At 46.6% G+C, this 27,678-nt stretch overlaps 1 protein-coding gene across 1 annotated transcript in view; it reads right to left on the bottom strand.

The window, feature by feature from the left end:
• The window catches only part of LOC128687131 (uncharacterized), a 284,886-nt gene that overhangs the window by 28,697 nt on the left and 228,511 nt on the right, over positions 1–27,678 (bottom strand). Inside the window, exons 3-7 of the mRNA XM_070092803.1 lie at positions 6,861–8,875; positions 4,803–4,910; positions 3,365–3,598; positions 935–1,022; positions 19–268 (exon numbers count right to left, since the gene is read on the bottom strand). Of these exons, the coding sequence (XP_069948904.1) occupies positions 19–268; positions 935–1,022; positions 3,365–3,598; positions 4,803–4,910; positions 6,861–8,875 (2,695 nt within the window). The remainder of the gene's footprint in view (positions 1–18; positions 269–934; positions 1,023–3,364; positions 3,599–4,802; positions 4,911–6,860; positions 8,876–27,678) is intronic.

Genomic DNA, 27,678 nt, shown 5'->3' with positions numbered 1-27,678 from the left:
ACATGTCGAGTCCGGTACCTGAAGACGTGGAACCAGGGTACCGGAAGTCCTCGCCATGCGTGCTGGGCACCGATGGACGACATGATGTGGTTTTTCTCCTGCTGTGAGATCCTCGGGTGCTTGGAGGGGTTTTCTGCCACTAAGAACTGCCACATGATGCACCAGACAAAGGTTATCACTCCCTGGCTGTAGAAGAGACCACGCCACCCAACCAGCATCACCAGCCACTCTGACAGAGGTCCTCCCAGAGCTGCACCTACTGCCAAACCTGCAAAACACATCACATTACATAACACTGCTCCTCAACAACAATTCTGACATCTAGATTCCCATGAAGCACACCCGTGTGCATATTTAACGTATTTAATCAAAAATGCTCCAGATGCAGCTCGTCCTCATGCAACAGGTTTTATTAAACAAGTTACTCTCAATATCTTCGAAAACCTGCATTAAACAACTGGCAAACAAAAACAACCAGATAGGATTTACACGTACTTTAAAATCATTATAGGTTGAAGACACTTTACTGTGCAACATTAGAGGACAGTGAAGAAGACATACTTTCTTGGGATTATTAACCCCTGAGGGATATGAATCCAGAATAACTTAAGAAAGTCAAGGACTGTAAGATACAAAGTCCAGAAACGTCCAATAATCGTAATGTAATTTTTGCTTCTACTGCTACAACTGAGGAATGAGCAGCAGCAGCCAACACAACTGTTAAATCTTTTTATGTCAAATATTTCACATTAACTCTATATAAACATTACAAACTTTCCTAAAATTAATGAATTATATTATTGTAGGGAGGAAGTCCGAGGCATGTCCAGGTTTTCCTAATCCAGGCAATGGCGAGTATATTTCGAAGTGGTCACCCATCCAGTTACTGTTTATGTCCAATGGTGCTTATTCTGACTGTGGGAAGTAGACTCACCGGAGTAGGTGCAGGCGACCATGAAGGTACGGTCGAGGGGAGGAGCCCACTGTGCCAAGACTGCCTGCATGGCGGGTACACACACACCCTGCAACACAACACATTACAACACTCACAAGACTGCCTGCATGACGGGTACACATACACCCTGCAACACAACACATTACAACACTCACCACTCGTTAGTTTGTTAGGTTTAAAGACTATCAACTACACGTGGGTCATTAAGGGTACATTTATTTATTGACTGATTTTGATCAAGGGAAACATTAAGCAGGGGTTATGTAGAGCCTGGGGAATGAGACGCATTCAAACTTGATTCAAAGAAGGGGAGGTAATTGTAATTCCTATCTCGTAGATAATGAGTTATTCACCGGTATAAAGGAACCTCCCTTAAAGGGATGGGGGTTACGGCTACATGTATACATCAACATCAAGAATGTTTGAATCCCTAATAATAGATATGAGAGCGAACTCTCAGTGTACATGCTACACAGTGAGAAACGTCTTTCTTTATGTATACCCAAAGTTCAGCTAATCTACATTATGGCCATAAAAGTATATGATATCGACGATAATGGAGACACACAATGTAATCACTAGAACATGATTATTGGAAACGTTTCTTTCCTGGGATATCGGTCACTCTAAATGTATATAGCATAAAAGGTACCTGAGAAGTGAGATTTGCTGGCATGCCATCTGGCTGCCGTGTCTAGCGTTGGGCAGGGCGAAGCTTGTTTAATGATCATTCATGTCAGGGTGTCAGCAGTTCTACAGTTTCCTGCTCTTAGTGTGACCGTGTTTGTTGCTGCAATAAGGTGGACTTCTAAACAACATTCTGTTGAGATTAGGTTTTAGCTAAGATTATGAATGCTTTGGTGAAGTTCATCAAATGTTCTTCTGAGTCCCTGTGAAGCACAATCTTTGTTAAGTGATACTAAAGTCCCTTTCCCACACCAGGAGGTTTTTTTTTTTATTTTTTGATCTATGCATAAATTTTAACCGTTTTCAATATGAAAACAGGCCTTTCCAACAATGCTTTGGGTTAGTAATAAGGAGTCCACTCAGCCGTGTTAGCTATCATCTATAAGGATCATTTTGAGACAGAACGGTTTCAGTTCATCATCCGTAGTATTGTACATGAGCAACAATCTGGTAATACCCAAGATGACTCAACATATGCTACTACCTCGTTCAAATCAACGCAGTAAAACCCACCATTAAGGTTGACCTAGAATTCAAGAAGGAAGTACAGCTTCCCTTCCTCGACGTCCTTCTATGCAGATCCCAGTACGTCAACAAGCTTACTTTTAAAGTACAGAGAAAGCCTACAAATACAGGCGATCTGATACAATACTGCTACTACTACTACTACTACTACTACTACTACTACTCACCACAATACATTACCAAACGAAGGGTAGTCATTGGTTTCTTTTTTTGCGGAATTACCGCATTTGTAATCCTATTTTTTTTAAGGATGAATGCACCTGTATACTCCATACATTCACCAGCTACAATTCCCGGTCTTTTTAATTCAAGATTGAAGACGGATTGAAAGGCATCCTTGATTCAACAACAACAAAGCTCACCACCAAGAATTCTTTAGTTCTGTCCCGTAACAGTGTAGTCAACAACACGGCACTTGTCCTGGATGTCAGCAGCATCACGTTGCACATGAAGCACTGACATCTATCAGAGGTCAGAGGTCTTACCACGACATAGCAGCCTACATCTACTGCCAGAGTCTACACAGTCTATGTAGTCACTCTCAAAAGAACTGTGTAGGAGAAACGGACAGAAATTTATCCACTAGAATTAAGGAGCACAAAAGTGTTGGCAACAGAGACGATCTCAACAATGACTTAGTGCTTCACGGGGACACAGACAGACATTTGATGGACTTCACCAAAAACATGCATGATCTTCACCGAACCTAATCTCGACAGACGCCGTTGTTTAGAAGTCTTCCTTATTGCAACAAAAGTCACACAAAGCAGGAAACCATATGATTACTGAGGCCCTGCCATCAAACAAGCTTCACCTCGCCCACCACCAAATTCTACAGTAGGTGACAATGCCATTAAACCTCACTTCTCATGTGCCTTCCCTAACTATATAAACTGATGTTTTCTTTCCCTTCATATACATTTGGAATGACCGAGGTCTCAGGACTGAAACGTTTCCAATAAACACGTCTCAGTAAATGCATTTTGTGTTTTTTCCACTACTGATCAACACTGTACTTCCTAGAGTGTTGCGCTATCCTGCATAAAAATAAACAATAATCTTCCTGAGACAACACTCAGGTCTTTATCTGCCTTCATGAAGAAGCTTACAAAGTTGAATACATACAAGAGTAATCGTTAAAATAACTATACTGTTTGTTTATAGAACGCTTGGAGGTAGTGTTTCCAGAATGCTTACTTCAGCTGCGCCCACCATGATACGGGCGGCCAGCAGCCAGTATGGTCCCATGACAGCGGCCGTGGGCGTAAGAACAGTGAGGAGGGCGGCCAGTAACACGCCCATCAGTAGTAGCATCTTTCCACCCATGACGCTGACAAGCCGCCCACCGGCCAGCTGCGTCAGGATGAAGCCCCAGGAGAAAGCCGCCCGGAGACGCTCTTGAAGGTCGGCTGCCCACACGAACTCACCGTCCTGCAGAACACAACCACCCACTGAGACACCCACACAATGACCCATTAGACATCCACACAACCACCCACTGAGACACGCCCACACAAGCAGCCACTGAGACACCCACACAACTACCCACTGAGACACACCCACACAACCACCCACTGAGACACACCCACACAACTACCCAATGAGACACACCCACACAACCACCCATTAAGGCACACCCACACAACCAACCATTGAGACACACCCACACAACCATCCATTGAGACACACCCACACAACCACCCACTGAGACACATCCACGCAACCACCCACTGAGACACACTCACACAACCACCCACTGAGACACACCCACAAGACCATCCACTGAGAGACACCCACACATACGAGAGCACTGTGTGACATCCACAACAGACACCAGCACTGATGGCTCCAGCATTGATGCTAATGATATTGATAGCAACATTATTGATGATACCAGCACAGATGACATCAGAATTGATGGAACTACCATTAATGGCACCATCCATGATAACACCAACATTGATGACACCAACATTAATTTCACCAGCGCTGATGGCAGCAACACCGGAGGCAGGAACATGTAGGCCACGACATGTAGGCAGCATCATGGAGGTAGCAACATGGAGGCAACAACATGTAGGCAGCAAAATGATGCAGCAACATGTAGGCAACATCATGGAGGTAGCAACATGGAGGCAGCAACATGTAGGCAGCAACATGATGCAGCAACATGGAGGCAGCAACATGATGCAGAAACATAGAGGCAGCAACATGGAGTCAGCAACATGATGCAGCAACATGGAGGCAGCAACATGGAGGCAGCAACATGAAGGCAGCAACATGGAGGCAGCAACATGGAGGCAGCAACATGGAGGCAGCAACATGAAGGCAGCAACATGGAGGCAGCAACATGGAGGCAGCAACATGTAGGCAGCAGCATGATGCAGCAACATGGATGCAGCAACATGGAGTCAGCAACATGGTGCAGCAACATGGAGTCAGCAACATGGTGCAGCAACATGGAGGCAGCAACATGGAGGCAGCAACGTGAAGGCAGCAACATGGAGGCAGCAACATGAAGGCAGCAACATGGAGGCAGCAACATGGAGGCAGCAACATGTAGGCAGCAGCATGATGCAGCAACATGGATGCAGCAACATGGAGACAGCTCACCTGACGTAAGAGAAATAGTTACCTGTGGGGGTTCAGGTGGACGCTGGATCATGCGAGGTTCAAAGCACACAGTGGATGGGAACTTCTGTCCAGCCAGAGTGATCTCGCCGTTGGCGTTCTTCATGTACTCCTGTGATAGGAGACAAGCACAGATGTGAAACATCGTCACTATGGGTAGGATACACGCGCAAATGACAAACATTTCCCTATTAGTTCATGATTTTTAGTTTTTACCAGCAGTATCTTAGGCAAATACAAGCATGTGATAACCAATACGTAAGTAACCAGCACAGAGGAGAGAGGAGCTTATGATGACGTTTCGGTCCGACTTGTGACTTTGTAAATGGTCCAAGTCGGACCATTTACAAAGTCACCATCTCCTATGTGCGGGTTATTTGTGTATTGTTCCAGTCATGGTATTGCGCATTTTTGTTCTTTATGTGATAACCAACATGTTGAAATAGACAAGGACGTAGTTGATGTCACCAGTGGTGACATCAACGACATGTTTGTTGTAGAATGTTTACTCACAAGATGAGTGACACTGACCAGTGCTTTTATAATAATAATAATAATAATAATAATAATAATAATAATAATAATAATAATAATAATAATAATAATCTTTATTTCTAAAAAAAGTGTATTAAAAAGATTTGTTGATATTATTGTCAGACTTGAGAGACGGCCCCTGGTGATACATTAATTCCTGTCAACTTTAAAACTAACTTTTAACTTCTGGATGATTAAGTTAGTTAACAAGAATGTTAAAGTTTACAATCTTTGATATTAACACTGGTTTATTACGGCATATTTTTGTAATTTTCTTTGTTAAACAATTTTTAATAAAGTTTGTATTGGTTATTACACATGTTATTCATATATATAATAATATATATTTAAGTATTACTGCACAGGACGAACAATAATCTGAAGGAACAAAAAATGAACAACATCTCCAGCAAAACTTACTTTATACTGTAATTCATATTTAAAGAGTTTTATATATTTTTTCTAAGGGTCTGATAGATAGTAATAATTGCAACTTTAAAATAGATACAAGTGACAAATTAATTCATAATATATGACGATAAAAATAATTGTCTAGCTTAGAAGCGTCAGTCGTACTTAAACTGCAATAAAAAGTATATTGATAGTGTATATCTTATGTGGGAATTATTTTTACAAGTGTGAAAGAAGGGAGAGAAGCCTATCTTACAATATATGGGAGTTGGCAGCTGCTGAACCAAGTACAGTAAGGATTAGGTTAGGAAGAAAACATTAGGCTTCAGGATTTGTTTATCAGAGTATATTGTTGTCACGATAACATTAACGTTAGGTGGTGTTTTTAATTAACTCTTTGAAGCGGTTGGAAGAATCTTCAGGCAGACAGTTCCAGATTTTAGGGCTCTTGTCCGGCTTAACACAAGTATGTTTTCACTGTGTTGAGCCTCACAAGAGAAATCAAAAAGATTTTTGTATCTTGTATGATGCCTATGAGTTCTGTTGCAGTTATCCAGTAAGAGTTTCAGAGCAGGGTTCATATTTGAACTGACTGTCCTATATATATAGTATGTACGGTAGTTTGAGTGAATGTTATGTATATTTAGTAAGTTTAAGCTTTCGAAGTGTGAGGGAATGTGTTGTTTGATCGTTCACACTGTCGCTTTGTGTTCAGTTATTATTGGTTTTTCGATGAGTGACACTACTCAGTATTGTCATTATGGTAGTATGTTCACTCACAGGATGAGTGACGCTGACCAACAAACTGGATCCTCAAGGCCAAATCTTATTTTGGAACACCGAGCACATCCACAGTATGTAACTATCTTATTCTATTCTAGTCACTTTGTGGGGACTAAAGTTCTGAAGAAAAGAGAGGTTTAAATAGAAAATTAAGAGGGAGCTCGAAATACCTGGTGAGGAGGATTGTTGAACAAAATTTATACTACCATCGATGTTTTAGTTCACCCTTACGTGAGTTTACTGTAACATGCAGGAATGTTTATTTTTTTTTCACTTCAGTGATGCTGTTTCATTATATGTGTGATGAATTAAAAACTGAAATGTAGTTACTCACCGTCGACTGATTTTCATCGTCTTCTGAATCTTCGGCGTCACTGTCGCCCTTTTTATCCTCATCATCCTCTTCATCCTCATCGTCATCATCTTCGTCATCATCCTCGTCGTCGTCGTCGTCCTCGTCATCGTTGTAAAGAGACTCGTCGCTGTCGCTGGAATAGTTCTCGTCGTAGATAAACGTGTCGTTGTGTCGTGTCTTGTAGTGGCCGTCGACGTACTTCCTGGAGCCATTAGTGAAGAAGTGCAGGTCGTCCAGCTCGGCCGAGCTGTACTCTCTTCCTTCATTACTGCTGTTGCCATCGTCATTTCTCTCTCCGTACTCATAAGACTCGCTGGAATCGCTGCTTACGGAGCTAGTCTCATTACTCATCGACTCACTGGACGACGAGCTAGAGGATGAGTTACTTTCAGATGAGTTGGTCGTGTCTGTCACATCCCAGCCATCACTGAGGAGCCAGCTCAGGGTCCGGTTTGTATTGTCACTCAGTTCGACAGTAATGTCATCATTATCTTCCATGATTTCCTCTTCATCATATTCTTCGGGCTCTTTTGCTTTCTTTGTGACATTCTTGATTTTTCCTGACTCGCAGTTTTCAGTGGGTGGGCAGAAAACAATGTTGTGCTCGTCGCTGTTGTTCGTAGAATTCAGATGTTTGTCTTCCACCGATCTTTTCTTGTTGTGCTTCATGGCATCTTTAGCGTCAGTAGAACTTGTGACAGATTTTTTGTTCATTGGTACCGTGATATCTGGCTCGCCACTGGTAGGATTTGTAGGGATGATATCTGTGTCGGTTGTAGTAGTCCCAGGAATGTCAGTAGTGTAAGGAATGTTGGCAGAAGTAGGAATCTCAGATCTAGTGGAAGTATAAGTCACTACCTCAGTTGAGGTTCTTTGGGAAAGAAGAGCTGGGACAAAAGAATTTTGATGATCAGCTTGTTTTTCAGCGTACTTTATGTCACTGGGAGTAACGGCAGCTGCAGTCACTGTAGATTCTGAAGAGAGCTTCGTTACTTTTATTTTGGATATAGGTGTAGTAGACGAATGTTGCTCTGGAAGTGTTACCCTCAGGAAAGGCAGCGATGGTGTTGTCGGGAAGTCACGTTTGATAGCGGGAGGCAGTGTTGTGGTGACTTCAAGAGTAGTGGTAGTTATTATTATATTTTCAGAGGTTTTTGGTATCGTAGGTGTTGTTGGTAGGGAGCTATTATTATTAAGTATAACGAAAGTCTTCCCACTAGGGTCACCAGTTACCATCGTTCCAAGCTCAGGAAAATTTGTAGGGACTTCATCTACATTTAAGAGTTCAGCAAATTGAGTGAATTTGTCGAAATGTTCATCAGTTTGTGTGGAAGACTGTGTGACAGTGTCATCGTTGATGGTGGTGGTGTATAAGAGTTCACCATCAAGAGTGGTAGTATCCGTCACGTAGGATGCAAGTGTCACCATTTTTTCCTTATCTGATATGGTTGACGTGGTGCCGTGAGTTGAAGACTGATCTCGACCAGCCATCAGCATCAAGTGCGAAGTCTCGCCATATGTAGCATTTCGTGGTAAGATAACAACTAGGCCATCAGCTTCATGTACGTTGCCAGCTTTCACTTTGGTCGTCCCTGGCACCCTTTTGTATAGGCCTGCTTCACTGCCTACTCTTATAGGACCAATGACATCTCCATGACCCAGTACCGAGCGGGTAGGGATGGGGTTGCCCCCAGAGGCTGGCCCACCTTGGTCAGGCGGGTCATTCCCCTGGTGTATGAAAGGGCCTTCTTTTATCACTGGTTGGATGCCCATGCTGGAGAGAGCATAGTCCTGACCCTCAATGGCTGTGTGGTTCACCATCACCGGCAGCGCCACCAGAAAGTTAAGCTGAAGCATGTAGATGTTTAGAAAGCCCAAGAAGCCCATGAATACAAGAATGTGTCTGGTGCCGAATGTTGGTCTGACTCCCTCCTCTCCGGTGACAATCGTAGACCCACAGTTGCCTCCCTCCATTGTCATTTCGTCTACACAACCTGCAACATATAACAACATTAATCCTCTGACTTGTACAAGCTCATAAATGAATAAAGAAAATAAACATATAGGTACATGCAGATATTTCAGCAGATCGTTGTGTGAGCGTAACGCCTCACATTACTCCCAGGGAGTCGGCACTGCAATGCCCATATATTTTCATCCCTTACATTTTACATTTACGAAAGGGTGAAATTTCGGTTTTAATTAAAGACATAAATACTGGGGCCCTGGGAGTTATGAGGCAACTTCTGGGCCTAAGACACCACGGCGGGCGTTATGGAGAATGTATCCAGTGTTATCTGTCATAGTCGTGTGGAAGTCTAGTCTCGAGAATTTAGCTGGCTTCCAGGGAGGCTGCCTAAAGTCTCGGGTTCGAGTCTCGGCCAATCCCAGAATTGTTTTGTGAAAAAGAACTGTGTATTTCGACTCTCAACTGGAGTCTTCATCAGTAGTATCATACTGTTGACGAGGACTCCGGTCAGGAGTCGAATTATACATTTGTTTTAAATTGCCGTTTTCTTGTCTATAATTGACATACCCTTCATCACGCACACGTATAACACATATAACACACACACACACACACACACACACACACACACACACACACACACACACACACACACACACACACAGCACCTGTTTGGAAACCACAATTGATCAAGCACGTCAGGAAATTAGAGAAAGTGCAAAGGTTTGCGACAAGGTTAGTTTCAGAGCTAAGGGGAATGTCCTACGTAGAGAGGTTAAGGGAAATCGGCCTGACGACAATGGAGGGCAGGAGGGTCAGGGGAGACATGATAACGACATACAAAATACTGGGTGGAATAGACAAGGTGGACAGAGACAGGATGTTCCAGGGAGGGGACACAGAAACAAGGGGTCACAATTGGAAGTTGAAGACTCAGATGAGTTAAAGGGATGTTAGGAAATATTTCTTCAGTCATAGAGTAGTCAGGAAGTGGAATAGCCTAGCAAGTGAGGTAGTGGAGGCAGGAACCATACATAGCTTTAAGATGAGGTATGATAAAGCTCGTGGAGCAGGGAGAGAGAGGGCCTAGTAGCACTCGGTGAAGAAGCAAGGCCAGGAGCTGAGTCTCGACCCCTGCAACCACAATTAGGTGAGTACACATACTCTTGCTTGGGAACTTTCGCGTTTTAATTTCCTCATTGTACTGATCTAAAAAAGTGTTGCTTTTGTAACAGTTAAAGTCCTAATGAACAACTGTCAATGAACAAACAGAAACGTGGAGAGATGGCAATGATGTGGAGGCGGGGGGGGCAGGGAGGGGGCAGGGAGGGGGCAGGGAGGGGGCAGGGAGGGGGCAGGGAGGGGGCAGGGAGGGGAAGGAGGGGGCAGGGAGGGGGCAGGGAGGGGGCAGGGAGGGGGCAGGGAGGGGGCAGGGAGGGGGCAGGGAGGGGGCAGGGAGGGGCAGGGAGGGGGCAGGGAGGGGGCAGGGAGGGGGCAGGGAGGGGAAGGAGGGGCAGGGAGGGGGCAGGGAGGGGGGGGGCAGGGAGGGGGGGCAGGGAGGGGGGGGCAGGGAGGGGGGGGCAGGGAGGGGGCAGGGAGGGGGCAGGGAGGGGGCAGGGAGGGGGGGAGGGGGCAGGGAGGGGGCAGGGAGGGGAAGGAGGGGCAGGGAGGGGGCAGGGAGGGGGCAGGGAGGGGAAGGAGGGGCAGGGAGGGGGCAGGGAGGGGGCAGGGAGGGGGCAGGGAGGGGGGGAGGGGGCAGGGAGGGGTCAGGGAGGGGGCAGGGAGGGGAAGGAGGGGCAGGGAGGGGGCAGGGAGGGGGGGGGGCAGGGAGGGGGCAGGGAGGGGGCAGGGAGGGGGAAGGGAGGGGGGGAGGGGGCAGGGAGGGGGCAGGGAGGGGGCAGGGAGGGGACAGGGAGGGGCAGGGAGGGGGCAGGGAGGGGGCAGGGAGGGGGCAGGGAGGGGGCAGGGAGGGGGCAGGGAGGGGAAGGAGGGGCAGGGAGGGGGCAGGGAGGGGGCAGGGAGGGGGCAGGGTGGGGGCAGGGAGGGGGCAGGGAGGGGGCAGGGAGGGGGCAGGGAGGGGGGGAGGGGCAGGCGCTACACTGTGCCATCTGGTCATGGTCTTCAATAGGAAAATTCTGAATTTTTTTATCAGGCGATTTTCCCTTACAAAAACTCTCAAGAGCAACAAATAAGATGAAGTTTATGGACGGTGAAGCAGTCAGTCACAACCTACACCATCAGTCACTCTGGACGGTGAAGCAGTCAGTCACAACCTACACCATCAGTCACTCTGGACGGTGAAGCAGTCAGTCACAACCTACACCATCAGTCACTCTGGACGGTGAAGCAGTCAGTCACAACCTACACCATCAGTCACTCTGGACGGTGAAGCAGTCAGTCACAACCTACACCATCAGTCACTCTGGACGGTGAAGCAGTCAGTCACAACCTACACCATCAGTCACTCTGGACGGTGAAGCAGTCAGACACAACCTACACCATCAGTCACTCTGGACGGTGAAGCAGTCAGTCACAACCTACACCATCAGTCACTCTGGACGGTGAAGCAGTCAGTCACAACCTACACCATCAGTCACTCTGGACGGTGAAGCAGTCAGTCACAACCTACACCATCAGTCACTCTGGACGGTGAAGCAGTCAGTCACAACCTACACCATCAGTCACTCTGGACGGTGAAGCAGTCAGTCACAACCTACACCATCAGTCACTCTGGACGGTGAAGCAGTCAGTCACAACCTACACCATCAGTCACTCTGGACGGTGAAGCAGTCAGTCACAACCTACACCAGCAGTCACTCTGGACGGTGAAGCAGTCAGTCACAACCTACACCATCAGTCACTCTGGACGGTGAAGCAGTCAGTCACAACCTACACCATCAGTCACTCTGGACGGTGAAGCAGTCAGTCACAACCTACACCATCAGTCACTCTGGACGGTGAAGCAGTCAGACACAACATACACCATCAGTCACTCTGGACGGTGAAGCAGTCAGTCACAACCTACACCATCAGCCACTCTGGACGGTGAAGCAGTCAGTCACAACCTACACCATCAGTCACTCTGGACGGTGAAGCAGTCAGTCACAACCTACACCATCAGTCACTCTGGACGGTGAAGCAGTCAGTCACAACCTACACCATCAGTCACTCTGGACGGTGAAGCAGTCAGTCACAACCTACACCATCAGTCACTCTGGACGGTGAAGCAGTCAGACACAACCTACACCATCAGTCACTCTGGACGGTGAAGCAGTCAGTCACAACCTACACCATCAGTCACTCTGGACGGTGAAGCAGTCAGTCACAACCTACACCATCAGTCACTCTGGACGGTGAAGCAGTCAGTCACAACCTACACCATCAGTCACTCTGGACGGTGAAGCAGTCAGTCACAACCTACACCATCAGTCACTCTGGACGGTGAAGCAGTCAGTCACAACCTACACCATCAGTCACTCTGGACGGTGAAGCAGTCAGTCACAACCTACACCATCAGTCACTCTGGACGGTGAAGCAGTCAGTCACAACCTACACCATCAGTCACTCTGGACGGTGAAGCAGTCACAACCTACACCATCAGTCACTCTGGACGGTGAAGCAGTCAGTCACAACCTACACCATCAGTCACTCTGGACGGTGAAGCAGTCAGACACAACCTACACCATCAGTCACTCTGGACGGTGAAGCAGTCAGTCACAACCTACACCATCAGTCACTCTGGACGGTGAAGCAGTCAGTCACAACCTACACCATCAGTCACTCTGGACGGTGAAGCAGTCAGTCACAACCTACACCATCAGTCACTCTGGACGGTGAAGCAGTCAGTCACAACCTACACCATCAGTCACTCTGGACGGTGAAGCAGTCACAACCTACACCATCAGTCACTCTGGACGGTGAAGCAGTCAGTCACAACCTACACCATCAGTCACTCTGGACGGTGAAGCAGTCAGTCACAACCTACACCATCAGTCACTCTGGACGGTGAAGCAGTCAGTCACAACATACACCATCAGTCACTCTGGACGGTGAAGCAGTCAGTCACAACCTACACCATCAGTCACTCTGGACGGTGAAGCAGTCAGTCACAACCTACACCATCAGTCACTCTGGACGGTGAAGCAGTCAGTCACAACCTACACCATCAGTCACTCTGGACGGTGAAGCAGTCAGTCACAACCTACACCATCAGTCACTCTGGACGGTGAAGCAGTCAGTCACAACCTACACCATCAGTCACTCTGGACGGTGAAGCAGTCACAACCTACACCATCAGTCACTCTGGACGGTGAAGCAGTCAGTCACAACCTACACCATCAGTCACTCTGGACGGTGAAGCAGTCAGTCACAACCTACACCATCAGTCACTCTGGACGGTGAAGCAGTCAGTCACAACCTACACCATCAGTCACTCTGGACGGTGAAGCAGTCAGTCACAACCTACACCATCAGTCACTCTGGACGGTGAAGCAGTCAGTCACAACCTACACCATCAGTCACTCTGGACGGTGAAGCAGTCAGTCACAACCTACACCATCAGTCACTCTGGACGGTGAAGCAGTCAGTCACAACCTACACCATCAGTCACTCTGGACGGTGAAGCAGTCAGTCACAACCTACACCATCAGTCACTCTGGACGGTGAAGCAGTCAGTCACAACCTACACCATCAGTCACTCTGGACGGTGAAGCAGTCAGTCACAACCTACACCATCAGTCACTCTGGACGGTGAAGCAGTCAGTCACAACCTACACCATCAGTCACTCTCCTGAAAGTAGATGAGAAGGACATGTGTAACAGTTATGAATCTTTATTGTTGAAACGTTTCTCCTACACAGTAGGCTTCTTCAGTCAAATACGGAGACAACAGGTGTAGTAGTGAAGTAAAGATTATATAATCAGTCTTGGTGAAATAGTATTTGAGGTGGTCAGTCCCTGAGGGACTGACCACGTGATTACCTCATCTTTACTTCGTTACTACACCTACTGCATCTGTATTTGACTGAAGAAGCCTACTGTGTAGCAGAAACTTTTCAACAGTAAAAATACCAAACTGTTGCACATGTGTCCTACTGATCAACTTGTCGGTATTTTATTCCATTTTAAATTTAATGAAAGTAGCCTCGTAGATGTTATTATTATGACTGTCTTAACCTCATCATCGCAGGAAGACCAACGTTCAGCAGTTGTCAGGGACTGACGTTGTTACTATTATACTGGTTCTCAAATCTTGGATACATTACATGACTGATGTTAAAAAATCAATGGAAACTAACAATTATTAACAGATATCTGAAGAGAAATAAACATTACCATGACACAGTAAGAAACAATGTAACACATCAGACCATTAGTTTCCTGGTGTGTTTTAAACTCTCAGAAGCTCTACTGGAAGTGTTTTCTGTGTCTCAAATGTTAACTGGTTGACATTTGGTTCTGGAAGTTGGTATCACAATAACATCCATGTTTTGATATGTCAGATAAATATTGCTAAAGTAAAGGCTAATACCTACAAGTTGATTAACAAGACACATGTGTAACACCTTGGTATCTGTACTGAGAGAAGTGTCGCCTGCACGTCAGTGAAGCTCAGCTGAGTGGGTGAAAAGTCTGTCATTAATGATATCCAGGTGTTGAACATGTTTTTTTGTTTCATGAACTTGTCATTTCTGATCTAGTGATACCTGTGTGATACAGCAACACTATATGATTTTAGTAATGAATATCTTATACAACACTGCTCAATAAAAGGTTCATCTTATAGGCTCGGCTGACCACCTTCCACTAGTGAACTCCAATTGATGAATATTTCTACTTCTTAAAATAATTCCAGTATAAAAGATTCTGTCCTTATTGATAAAATCTACTGCAATAAAGATATACAGGTATTGTACAAGAATCTTATTCATAACCCACTGTGGATTTTCTATTCTTGTATTTTGAGGTGTCGCACACACTGTGCCGCGGTTGCACAATAAACTAGCTGGTCAGCGGGCACAAAGTCCTCTAGATTTTACCTCCCAGTGAGGAGGTGGGGAGGAGGAGGAAACTTGTACATATATATTGCAGAGTAAATGTGTAAACGAATAGTGTAAGTTGCTTGTCTGCGGATGCGCTCGTGTACAGAGGTACGTTACATCAGCAGCCTTTCCAGGAACTAGCCTAGTGGCTAATTAGGTTACCTGGGGACCATAGTGCTCACTCAGCTCTTGCTTCTCTGAGTCCCTGTAAATGTCATTCCTCTGATTTATTCATTTCATTCCGGTGTTTACTCATTTTTTTCCAGTTATTACCTGTCTTGACTTTTAACTTAAATTGATACTTTCATATGTCCTTCAGCTTACTGGGTGAGATTTTTACCATATCTTTATACTAAATGCTGTTATCTCTCCCTCTTCTCTCCGACGTAACAGAGGAACGGCTGCCTAGACTACAAAGATGGTAGTTAGTACATTCTACGTGTCTCCCATTTCTTCACTTATCTTATTGTGTAAAGTAAAAGGACACAAGTGCAACTAATGTGACATTTATTGTGGCAACGTTTCGCTCTCCAGGAGCTTTATCAAGCCATTACAAACAATACATGGACACAGAGGGTATATAAAGGCACAGAGTGAGGTGAATACTAGTGAGGTACCATTCCGATGTTCACTAGTGGTAGTAGTAGTAGTAGTAGTAGTGGTAGTGACAAAAGCAATTAATTCGTACATGAGTAAAAGGATATAAAAGCTATTATTGTGGGAGGCAGCCTTCTCTTAACTTCACACACAAATACAAATAACTTTTTTTTTCTGTAGTATACAGAAAATATAGTTTACGTGTAATGACAATATTGTTAGGCATAAAAGAAAGTCACTAGGGTCATTGCAAGTGGTAAGTTTAGGTGTGTCTGCACATCTTGCCTGTCTACTCTGCTAGATGAATACTCAGTCTCGTAGTGGCCTTGCACTTGTTGGAGTGCATCCCAGCCTGTCTTTCATCTTCACCTTCACCCCCTGCCAACGTGTCTTACCCACTCACTGCTCAGGTTACGGTGAAGCTCTTGACACCTACGCTTCGAACTTTGATTCACGCTATTCCACTGCAATGATGCTATGCACTACTTTAGCTGCAGTTCAACATCTTATACTCTGCTGGATGGTCATCTGTGGATGAGTGGGTTATAGCCAGTGGTGGCTACTAGATCACCAACTGATAAACACGCTGCTGGGGATCAAGACTCCATGTTACCACTGTCTCACATTCCACTGTTGTTCATCTTTTGTTGTGACCTCTACCTTCCTCTGGTCGCCACCAACTGAACACGATGTATCCTCAAAACAGATTTTTTTTTTATCTCGCCTGAATTAAATGAAGCAATGAACAACAAATAGTGGGCAAAACCGCACGCATATAAAAACAACTAATTGTAAATAAAAATAAGTGAAGCACTGGGACAGACCTGCTGTCCCATACTGTGCAGGTTCAACTCACACACAGCCACAATTAGGTACCTATTTATCATATTTGTTAAAGCTTTCCAATGTTATCATTTCAGTGGTCTACTCGGGAGTTAGTTCCACTCATCTACAACTATTGATAAATGAAATACTTGTGCAACGTTTGGGTATCTTTATTCTGGAAACGTTTCGCCAGCCAGTGTCGTCTTCACTCCAGTGCCGAGTAAAGTGAACTCAGGAAGCCACTGGCTGACCAAACGTTCTAAAACAAGACACCTGAATGTTGCATAAGTGTCTCATTAATCAACTTGTCAGTTTTCTAAACCATTTATTCACAATTTTACTACCCTACCAGAACTTTCCTCCATCCTCTCTAAATGTAAATTACTCCAGTTTGAATTCACTGCTGCGATGTCTTGTCTTGCGTAGATATCTTTAGAATTTTCCTTATAATCTAGTTATTGCAGTCTTCCTCCTGTGCTCTTCAATCATTTTTCCATTAAACTCTATAAAACTATCTCGGTAGGAAACACCTACCGAGTTGGTGCAATTATTTAATAAATGTATGGAAGAGGGTAAGGTACCTAGGGCTTGGCAGAGAGCAAGCATAGTTCCTTTGTATAAAGGCAAAGGGGACAAAAGAGAGTGAAAAAATTATAGGGGGATAAGTCTGCTGAGTATACCTGGTAAAGTGTATGGTAGAGTTATTATTGAAAGAATTAAGAGTAAGACGGAGAATAGGATAGCAGATGAACAAGGAGGCTTTAGGAAAGGTAGGGGGTGTGTGGACCAGGTGTTTACAGTGAAACATATAAGGGAACAGTATTTAGATAAGGCTAAAGAGGTCTTTGTGGCATTTATGGATTTGGAAAAGGCGTATGACAGGGTGGATAGGGGGGCAATGTGGCAGATGTTGCAAGTGTATGGTGTAGGAGGTAGGTTACTGAAAGCAGTGAAGAGTTTTTACGAGGATAGTGAGGCTCAAGTTAGAGTATGTAGGAAAGAGGGAGATTATTTCCCAGTAAAAGTAGGCCTTAGACAAGGATGTGTGATGTCACCGTGGTTGTTTAATATATTTATAGATGGGGTTGTAAGAGAAGTGAATGCGAGGGTCTTGGCAAGAGGCGTGGAGTTAAAAGATAAAGAATCACACATAAAGTGGGAGTTGGCACAGTTGCTCTTTGCTGATGACACCGTGCTCTTGGGAGATTCTGAAGAGAAGTTGCAGAGATTGGTGGATGAATTTGGTAGGGTGTGCAAAAGAAGAAAATTAAAAGTGAATACAGGGGAGAGTTAGGTTATGAGGATAACAAAAAGATTAGGTGATGAAAGATTGGATATCAGACTGGAGGGAGAGAGTATGGAGGAGGTGAATGTATTCAGATATTTGGGAGTGGACGTGTCAGCGGATGGGTCTATGAAAGATGAGGTGAATCATAGAATTGATGAGGGGGAAAGGGTGAGCGGTGCACTTAGGAGTCTGTGGAGACAAAGAACTTTGTCCTTGGAGGCAAAGAGGGGATGTATTAGAGTATAGTTTTACCAACGCTCTTATATGGGTGTGAAGCATGGGTGATGAATGTTGCAGCGAGGAGAAGGCTGGAGGCAGTGGAGATGTCATGTCTGAGGGCAATGTGTGGTGTGAATATAATGCAGAGAATTCGTAGTTTGGAAGTTAGGAGGAGGTGCGGGATTACCAAAACTGTTGTCCAGAGGGCTGAGGAAGGGCTGTTGAGGTGGTTCGGACATGTAGAGAGAATGGAGCGAAACAGAATGACTTCAAGAGTGCATCAGTCTGTAGTGGAAGGAAGGCGGGGTAGGGGTCGGCCTAGGAAAGGTTGGAGGGAGGGGGTAAAGGAGGTTTTGTGTGCGAGGGGCTTGGACTTCCAGCAGGCATGCGTGAGCGTGTTTGATAGGAGTGAATGGAGACAAATGGTTTTTAATACTTGACGTGCTCTTGGAGTGTGAGCAAAGTAACATTTATGAAGGGGTTCAGGGAAACCGGCAGGCCCGACTTGAGTCCAGGAGATGGGAAGTACAGTGCCTGCACTCTGAAGGAGGGGTGTTAATGTTGCAGTTTAAAAACTGTAGTGTAAAGCACCCTTCTGGCAAGACAGTGATGGAGTGAATGATGGTGAAAGTTTTTCTTTTTCGGGCCACCCTGCCTTGGTGGGAATCGGCCAGTGTGATAATAATAAAAAAAATAATTTAAGACAATATCACAAGCAATGTTAACTTTGAGTTTTACAAAAACAATAAACTCCAGGTACCAGAGCAATAGTAACCTGACCTGTTATTACCAGGAACACCAGTAACTTGTATTCTCACTACCAGGAACACCAGTAACTTGTACTGTCACTACCAGGAACAACAGTAACTTGTACTGTCACTACCAGGAACACCAGTAACTTGTACTGTCACTACCAGGAACACCAGCAACTTGTATTCTCACTACCAGGAACACCAGTAACTTGTACTGTCACTACCAGGAACACCAGTAACTTGTACTCTCACTACCAGGAACACCAGTAACTTGTACTGTCACTACCAGGAACACCAGTAACTTGTATTCTCACTACCAGGAACACCAGTAACTTGTACTGTCACTACCAGGAACACCAGTAACTTGTACTGTCACTACCAGGAACACCAGTAACTTGTACTGTCACTACCAGGAACACCAGTAACTTGTACTGTCACTACCAGGAACACCAGTAACTTGTACTGTCACTACCAGGAACACCAGTAACTTGTACTGTCACTACCAGGAACACCAGTAACTTGTACTGTCACTACCAGGAACACCAGTAACTTGTACTGTCACTACCAGGAACACCAGTAACTTGTACTGCCACTACCAGGAACACCTGTAACTTGTACTGTCACTACCAGGAACACCAGTAACTTGTACTGTCACTACCAGGAACACCAGTAACTTGTACTGTCACTACCAGGAACACCAGTAACTTGTACTATCACTACCAGGAACACCAGTAACTTGTACTGTCACTACCAGGAACACCAGTAACTTGTATTGTCACTACCAGGAACACCAGTAATTTGTACTATCACTACCAGGAACACCAGTAACTTGTACTATCACTACCAGGAACACCAGTAACTTGTACTGTCACTACCAGGAACACCAGTAACCTGTACTGTCACTACCAGGAACACCAGTAACTTGTACTGTCACTACCAAGAACACCAGTAACTTGTACTGTCACTACCAGGAACACCAGTAACCTGTGCTGTCACTACCAGGAACACCAGTAACTTGTACTGTCACTACCAGGAACACCAGTAACCTGTGCTGTCACTACCAGGAACACCAGTAACTTGTACTGTCACTACCAGGAACACCAGTAACTTGTACTGTCACTACCACGAACACCAGTAACTTGCAGTGTCACTACTAGGAACACCAGTAACTTGCAGTGTCACTACTAGGAACACCAGTAACCTGTACTGTCACTACCAGGAACACCAGTAACTTGCAGCGTCACTACTAGGAACACCAGTAACCTGTACTGTCACTACCAGGAACACCAGTAACCGGTGCTGTCACTACCAGGAACACCAGTAACTTGCAGTGTCACTACCAGGAACACCAGTAACCTGTACTGTCACTACCAGGAACACCAATAACTTGCAGTGTCACTACTAGGAACACCAGTAACTTGTCATGTCACTACCAGGAACACCAGTAACTTGTCAAGTCACTACCAGGAACACCAGTAACTTGTCATGTCACTACCAGAAACACCCGTAACCTGTACTGTCACTACCAGGAACACCCGTAACCTATACTGTCACTACCAGGAACGCCAGTAACTTATCATGTCACTACCAGGAACACCAGTAACCTGTACTGTCACTACCAGGAATACCCGTAACCTGTACTGTTACTACCGGGAACATCAGTGCCTTGTCATATCACTACCAGAAACATCAGTAATCTGTACTGTCAATATTAGGAACACCAGTAACCTGTTATGTCAATACCAGGAACACCAGAAACCTGTCATGTCACTACTAGGAAAACTAGTAAACTGTCATGGGGCTATCAGGAACACCAATACCCTGTCATGTCACTACCAGGAACACCAATACCCTGTCATGTCACTACCAGCATCATATGTCAACTCTGCACATAGGAAGGTCAGCTGATGAGCGAGGATTCTCCAGACTTCCTCGACCTTGGCAGCGGCCGTGGCCCACATCTACTACTGGTAGAGGCGGGGTTACCTGCCTTGATCCCAACAACCTTCCCACACCACTCATGCTCTCTCCCACCGTTTCACCCACACCACGCCCCTCACTGTGGGGTCAACCCTCGCTTTACCTCTCTCTCTCTCTCTCTCTCTCTCTCCATCCCTTCTTCTCACACACACACACACACACACACACACACACACACACACACACACACACACACACACACACACACACACACACACACACACACACACACACACACATAATAAAGTTCATGGAGGAGGAAGAGAGTGGATCTAGTAGCGGTCAGTGAAGATCTGGGGCCAGGAGCTATGAACTGACCCCTGCAACCACAATTAGGTGAGTACACACAAACACTTCAATCACAAAGAAATTGACTGGGAGAACCTGGAGTCACATGGGGCCCCAGAAACGTGGAGGGCTAGGATGATGGAAGTGGTACTGTATAACCTCATGTACCAACACGTAAGAGACACTTCCAGAGAGAGGGGAGAGGATGAACCAGCAAGACTGGATCTAGTATTTACCTTGAGTAGTGCAGATACTGAGGACATCACATATGAAAGACCCTCGGGGCCAGTGACCACGTGATTCTAAGCTTCGAATACATAGTAGAGTTATAAGTTGAGAGCGAAGCAGAAAGGGCAGGACGAACGAAGCCAAGCTGAAAGAGAGGGGACTACAGAGGCATGAAGAATTTCCTGCACGGGATTCAGTGGGACAGAGCACTGGCAGGAAAGTCAGTCAATGAGATGGAATATGTAACAACAATATGCAAGGAAGCTGAGGAGAAGTTTGTACTCAAGGGTAAAAGAAATAACGAGAAGGCCAGGATGAGCGCTTGGTTCACTCAAAGGTGTAGAGAGGCCAAAACCAAGTGTGCTAGGGAATGGAAGAAGTATAGAAGGCAAAGGACACAGGAGAATAAGGAGAGCAGTCGTATAGCCAGAAATGAATATGCACAGGTAAGAAGGGAGGCCCAACAATAATACGAAAATGACATAGCAGCGAAAGCCAAATCTGACCCGAAGCTGTTGTACATCCACATCAGGAGGAAAACAGTCAAGGGTTAGGTAATCAGGCCGAGGAAGGAAGGAGGGGAGATCACAAGAAACGACCGAGAGGTATGTGAGGAGCTCATCACGAGATTCAAAGAAGTGCTCGCAAAGGAAACAGAAGGGACTCCGGAAAGACGGAGAGGTGGAGTACACCATCAAGTGTTGAACATAATACTTACAACCGAGGAAGAAGTGAAGAGGCTGCTAAGGGAGCTAGAGGCCTCAAAAGCGATGGGGCCGAATAACATCTCTCCATGGGTCCTAAGAGAGGGAGCAGAGGTACTATGTGTGCCATTAACAACAGTCTTCAACACACATATCGAAATAGGGCAACTACTTGAGGTATGGAAGACAGCAAATGCAGTCCCAATTTTTTAAAAAAGGAGACAGACACGAAGCATTAAACTACAGACCAGTGTCACTGACATGTATAGTATGCAGTCATGGAGACGATTATCAGAAGAGTGGTGGAGCACCTAGAAAGGAATGAGCTTATCAGTGACAACCAGCATGATTTCAAGGATGGAAAATCCTGTGTCACAAACCTACTGGAGTTCTAAGACAAGAGAGAGAGAGGGGTGGGTAGATTGCGATTGCGTTTTCTTGGACTGTAAGAAGGCTTTTGACACAGTTCCACACAAGAGATTAGTGCATAACCTGGAGGACCAGGCAGGTATAACAGGGAAGGCACTGCAATGGATCAGGGAACACCTATCGGGAAGACATCAGTGAGTCATGGTACATGACGAGGTGTCAGAGTGGGCGTCTGTGACAGGCGGGGTTCCACAGGGGTCAGTTCTAGAACCAGTACTGTTTCTTGTATACGTGAACGACATGACGGAAGGAATAGACTCAGAAGTGTCCCTGTTTACAGATGATGTGACGATAATGGGAAGAATTCAATCGGACGAGGATCAGGCAGGACTACAAAGGGATGTGGACAGGTTGAAGGCCTGATCCAGAAACTGGCCCTACCAAATGCAAAGTCATGAAGATTGGGGAAGAGCAAAGAAGACCGCAGACAGAGTACAGTCTAGGGGGCCAGAGACTACAAACCTCACTCAAGGAAAAGGATCTATGGGTGAGTATAACACCGGGGACATCTCCTGAGGCGCATATCGACCAAATAACTGCTGCAGCATACGGTCGCCTAGCAAACCTAAGAATAGCATTCCGACATCGCAATAAGGAATCGTTCAGGACCCTGTACACCTTGTACGTCAGGCTTATATTAGAGTATGCAACACCAGTTTGGAACCCACACCTAGCCAAGCAAATGTTTGCAACAAGACTAGTCCTAGAGCTAAGGGGCATGTCCTACGAGGAGAAATTAAGGGAACTCAACCTGACGACACTGGAGGACTGGAGAGAGGGACGACATGATAAAAATATATAAAATACTAAGAGGAACTGACATGGTAGATACGGACAGAATGTTTCATAGCTTAGACAAAACAACAAGGGGTCACAACTGGAAGATAAAGACTCAGATGAGTCACAGGGATGTTAGGAAGTATTTTTTCAGCCATAAAGTTGTCAATCAGGAGTGTGATGTAGTGGAGGCTGGATCCATACATAATATTAAGAAGAGATACGATAAGCTCATGGAGAAGGGAGAGAGTGGACCTAGTAATAACCAGTGAAGAGGCGGAGCCAGGAGCTGTGAATCGACCCCTAAACCACAAATAAGTACAAACAGGTAAATACACTCTCATAACCCAGTACAACTATGATAGTACAACTATGAGAGTACAATTATGATAGTGCAACTATGATTGTAAAGCTATGAGAGTACAATTCAGCGAGTAAACAGGTGGAACAAACCACTGGTAGAGGCAGTGGCTTGTTCCACTGCCTCTACCAGTGGCTTGTTCCACTGCCTCTACCAGTGGCTTGTTCCACTGCCTCTACCAGTGGCTTGTTCCACTGCCTCTACCAGTGGCTTGTTCCACTGCCTCTACCAGTGGCTTGTTCCACTGCCTCTACCAGTGGCTTGTTCCACTGCCTCTACCAGTGGCTTGTTCCATTGCCTCTACCAGTGGCTTGTTCCACTGCCTCTACCAGTGTCTCGTTCCACTGCCTCTATCAGTGGCTTGTTCCACTGCCTCTACCAGTGGCTTGTTCCACTGCCTCTACCAGTGGCTTGTTCCACTGCCTCTACCAGTGGCTTGTTCTAGTGCCTCTACCAGTGGCTTGTTCCAGTGCCTCTAGCAGTGGCTTGTTCCACTGCCTCTACCAGTGGCTTGTTCCAGTGCCTCTACCAGTGGCTTGTTCCAGTGCCTCTACCAGTGGCTTGTTCCAGTGCCTCTACCAGTGGCTTGTTCCAGTGCCTCTACCAGTGGCTTGTTCCAGTGCCTCTACCAGTGGCTTGTTCCACTGCCTCTACCAGTGGCTTGTTCCAGTGCCTCTACCAGTGGCTTGTTCCAGTGCCTCTACCAGTGGCTTGTTCCAGTGCCTCTACCAGTGGCTTGTTCCAGTGCCTCTACCAGTGGCTTGTTCCAGTGCCTCTACCAGTGGCTTGTTCCAGTGCCTCTACCAGTGGCTTGTTCCAGTGCCTCTACCAGTGGCTTGTTCCAGTGCCTCTACCAGTGGCTTGTTCCAGTGCCTCTACCAGTGGCTTGTTCCAGTGCCTCTACCAGTGGCTTGTTCCAGTGCCTCTACCAGTGGCTTGTTCCAGTGCCTCTACCAGTGGCTCCACAAGTGTTCTCCACAGCTACAAGATGTGAAGAACACTTGTCCTGTTTCCTGACAAACTTTACCTAACTTGGAGAGTTAGGTAAAGGTTAGGAGCAGCAGTAAGAACAGCAGCAAGAACAGCAGCAAGAACAGCAGCAAGAACAGCAGCAAGAGCAGCAGCAAGAACAGCAGCAAGAACAGCAGCAAGAACAGCAGCAAGAACAGTAGTAAGAACAGCAGCAAGAACAGCAGCAAGAACAGCAGTAAGAACAGCAGCAAGAACAACAGTAAGAACAGCAGCAAGAACAGCAGCAAGAACAGCAGCAAGAACAGCAGCAAGAACAGCAGCAAGAACAGCAGCAAGAACAACAGCAAGAACAGCAGCAAGAACAGCAGCAAGAACAGCAGCAAGAACAGCAGTAAGAACAGCAGCAAGAACAGCAGCAAGAACAGCAGCAAGAACAGCAGAAAGAGCAGCAGCAAGAACAGCAGCAACAATAGCAAGAACAGCAGCAACAGCAACAAGAACAGCAGTAACAGCAGCAAGAACAGCAGCAAGAGCAGCAGCAACAATAGCAACAGTAGTAAGAATAGCAACAAGAACAGCAGCAAGAACAGCAGCAAGAACAGCAGCAAGAGCAGCAGCAACAATAGCAACAGTAGTAAGAACAGCAGCAACAGCAACAAGAACAGCAGTAACAGCAGCAAGAACAGCAGCAACAATAGCAACAGTAGTAAGAACAGCAGCAACAGCAGCAAGAACAGCAGCAAGAACAGCAGCAAGAACAGCAGCAAGAGCAACAGCAAGAACAGCAGCAAGAACAGCAGCAACAATAGCAATAGTAGTAAGAACAGCAGCAAGAACAGCAGCAAGAACAGCAGCAACAATAGCAACAGTAGTAAGAACAGCAGCAACAGCAACAAGAACAGCAGTAACAGCAGCAAGAACAGCAGCAACAATAGCAATAGTAGTAAGAACAGCAGCAAGAACAGCAGCAAGAGCAGCAGCAACAATAGCAACAGTAGTAAGAACAGCAGCAACAGCAACAAGAACAGCAGTAACAGCAGCAAGAACAGCAGCAACAATAGCAACAGTAGTAAGAACAGCAGCAAGAACAGCAGCAAGAACAGCAGCAACAATAGCAACAGTAGTAAGAACAGCAGCAACAGCAACAAGAACAGCAGCAACAGCAGCAAGAACAGCAGCAAGAACAGCAAGAACAGCATCAAGAACAGCAAGAACAGCAGCAAGAACAGCAAGAACAGCAGCAAGAATAACAGTAACAGCAGCTGTGTGCTGACCTTCACCCTTGATCTTAGTACTTATATACAACACAACCCATATACACTCATCCACCCACACACTCATCCACCCACACACTCATCCACCCACACACTCATCCACCCACACACTCATCCACCCACACACTCATCCACCCACACACTCATCCACCCACACACTCATCCACCCACACACTCATCCACCCACACACTCATCCACCCACACACTCATCCACCCACACACTCATCCACCCACACACTCATCCACCCACACACTCATCCACCCACACACTCATCCACCCACACACTCATCCACCCACACACTCATCCACCCACACACTCATCCACCCACACACTCATCCACCCACACACTCATCCACCCACACACTCATCCACCCACACACTCATCCACCCACACACTCATCCACCCACACACTCATCCACCCACACACTCATCCACCCACACACTCATCCACCCACACACTCATCCACCCACACACTCATCCACCCACACACTCATCCACCCACACACTCATCCACCCACACACTCATCCACCCACACACTCATCCACCCACACACTCATCCACCCACACACTCATCCACCCACACACTCATCCACCCACACACTCATCCACCCACACACTCATCCACCCACACACTCATCCACCCACACACTCATCCACCCACACACACCACCCACACTCATCCACCCACACACTCATCCACCCACACACTCATCCACCCACACACTCATCCACCCACACACTCATCCACCCACACACTCATCCACCCACACACTCATCCACCCACACACTCATCCACCCACACACTCATCCACCCACACACTCATCCACCCACACACTCATCCACCCACACACTCATCCACCCACACACTCATCCACCCACACACTCATCCACCCACACACTCATCCACCCACACACTCATCCACCCACACACTCATCCACCCACACACTCATCCACCCACACACTCATCCACCCACACACTCATCCACCCACACACTCATCCACCCACACACTCATCCACCCACACACTCATCCACCCACACACTCATCCACCCACACACTCATCCACCCACACACTCATCCACCCACACACTCATCCACCCACACACTCATCCACCCACACACTCATCCACCCACACACTCATCCACCCACACACTCATCCACCCACACACTCATCCACCCACACACTCATCCACCCACACACTCATCCACCCACACACTCATCCACCCACACACTCATCCACCCACACACTCATCCACCCACACACTCATCCACCCACACACTCATCCACCCACACACTCATCCACCCACACACTCATCCACCCACACACTCATCCACCCACACACTCATCCACCCACACACTCATCCACCCACACACTCATCCACCCACACACTCATCCACCCACACACTCATCCACCCACACACTCATCCACCCACACACTCATCCACCCACACACTCATCCACCCACACACTCATCCACCCACACACTCATCCACCCACACACTCATCCACCCACACACTCATCCACCCACACACTCATCCACCCACACACTCATCCACCCACACACTCATCCACCCACACACTCATCCACCCACACACTCATCCACCCACACACTCATCCACCCACACACTCATCCACCCACACACTCATCCACCCACACACTCATCCACCCACACACTCATCCACCCACACACTCATCCACCCACACACTCATCCACCCACACACTCATCCACCCACACACTCATCCACCCACACACTCATCCACCCACACACTCATCCACCCACACACTCATCCACCCACACACTCATCCACCCACACACTCATCCACCCACACACTCATCCACCCACACACTCATCCACCCACACACTCATCCACCCACACACTCATCCACCCACACACTCATCCACCCACACACTCATCCACCCACACACTCATCCACCCACACACTCATCCACCCACACACTCATCCACCCACACACTCATCCACCCACACACTCATCCACCCACACACTCATCCACACACACACTCATCCACCCACACACTCATCCACCCACACACTCATCCACCCACACACTCA

The sequence above is a fragment of the Cherax quadricarinatus genome, chromosome 40, assembly GCF_038502225.1.
Source record: "Cherax quadricarinatus isolate ZL_2023a chromosome 40, ASM3850222v1, whole genome shotgun sequence".
Lineage (NCBI taxonomy): Eukaryota > Metazoa > Arthropoda > Malacostraca > Decapoda > Parastacidae > Cherax > Cherax quadricarinatus.
Note: the sequence above shows the minus strand (reverse complement) of the source record. Positions and strands in the feature narration are given on the sequence as shown.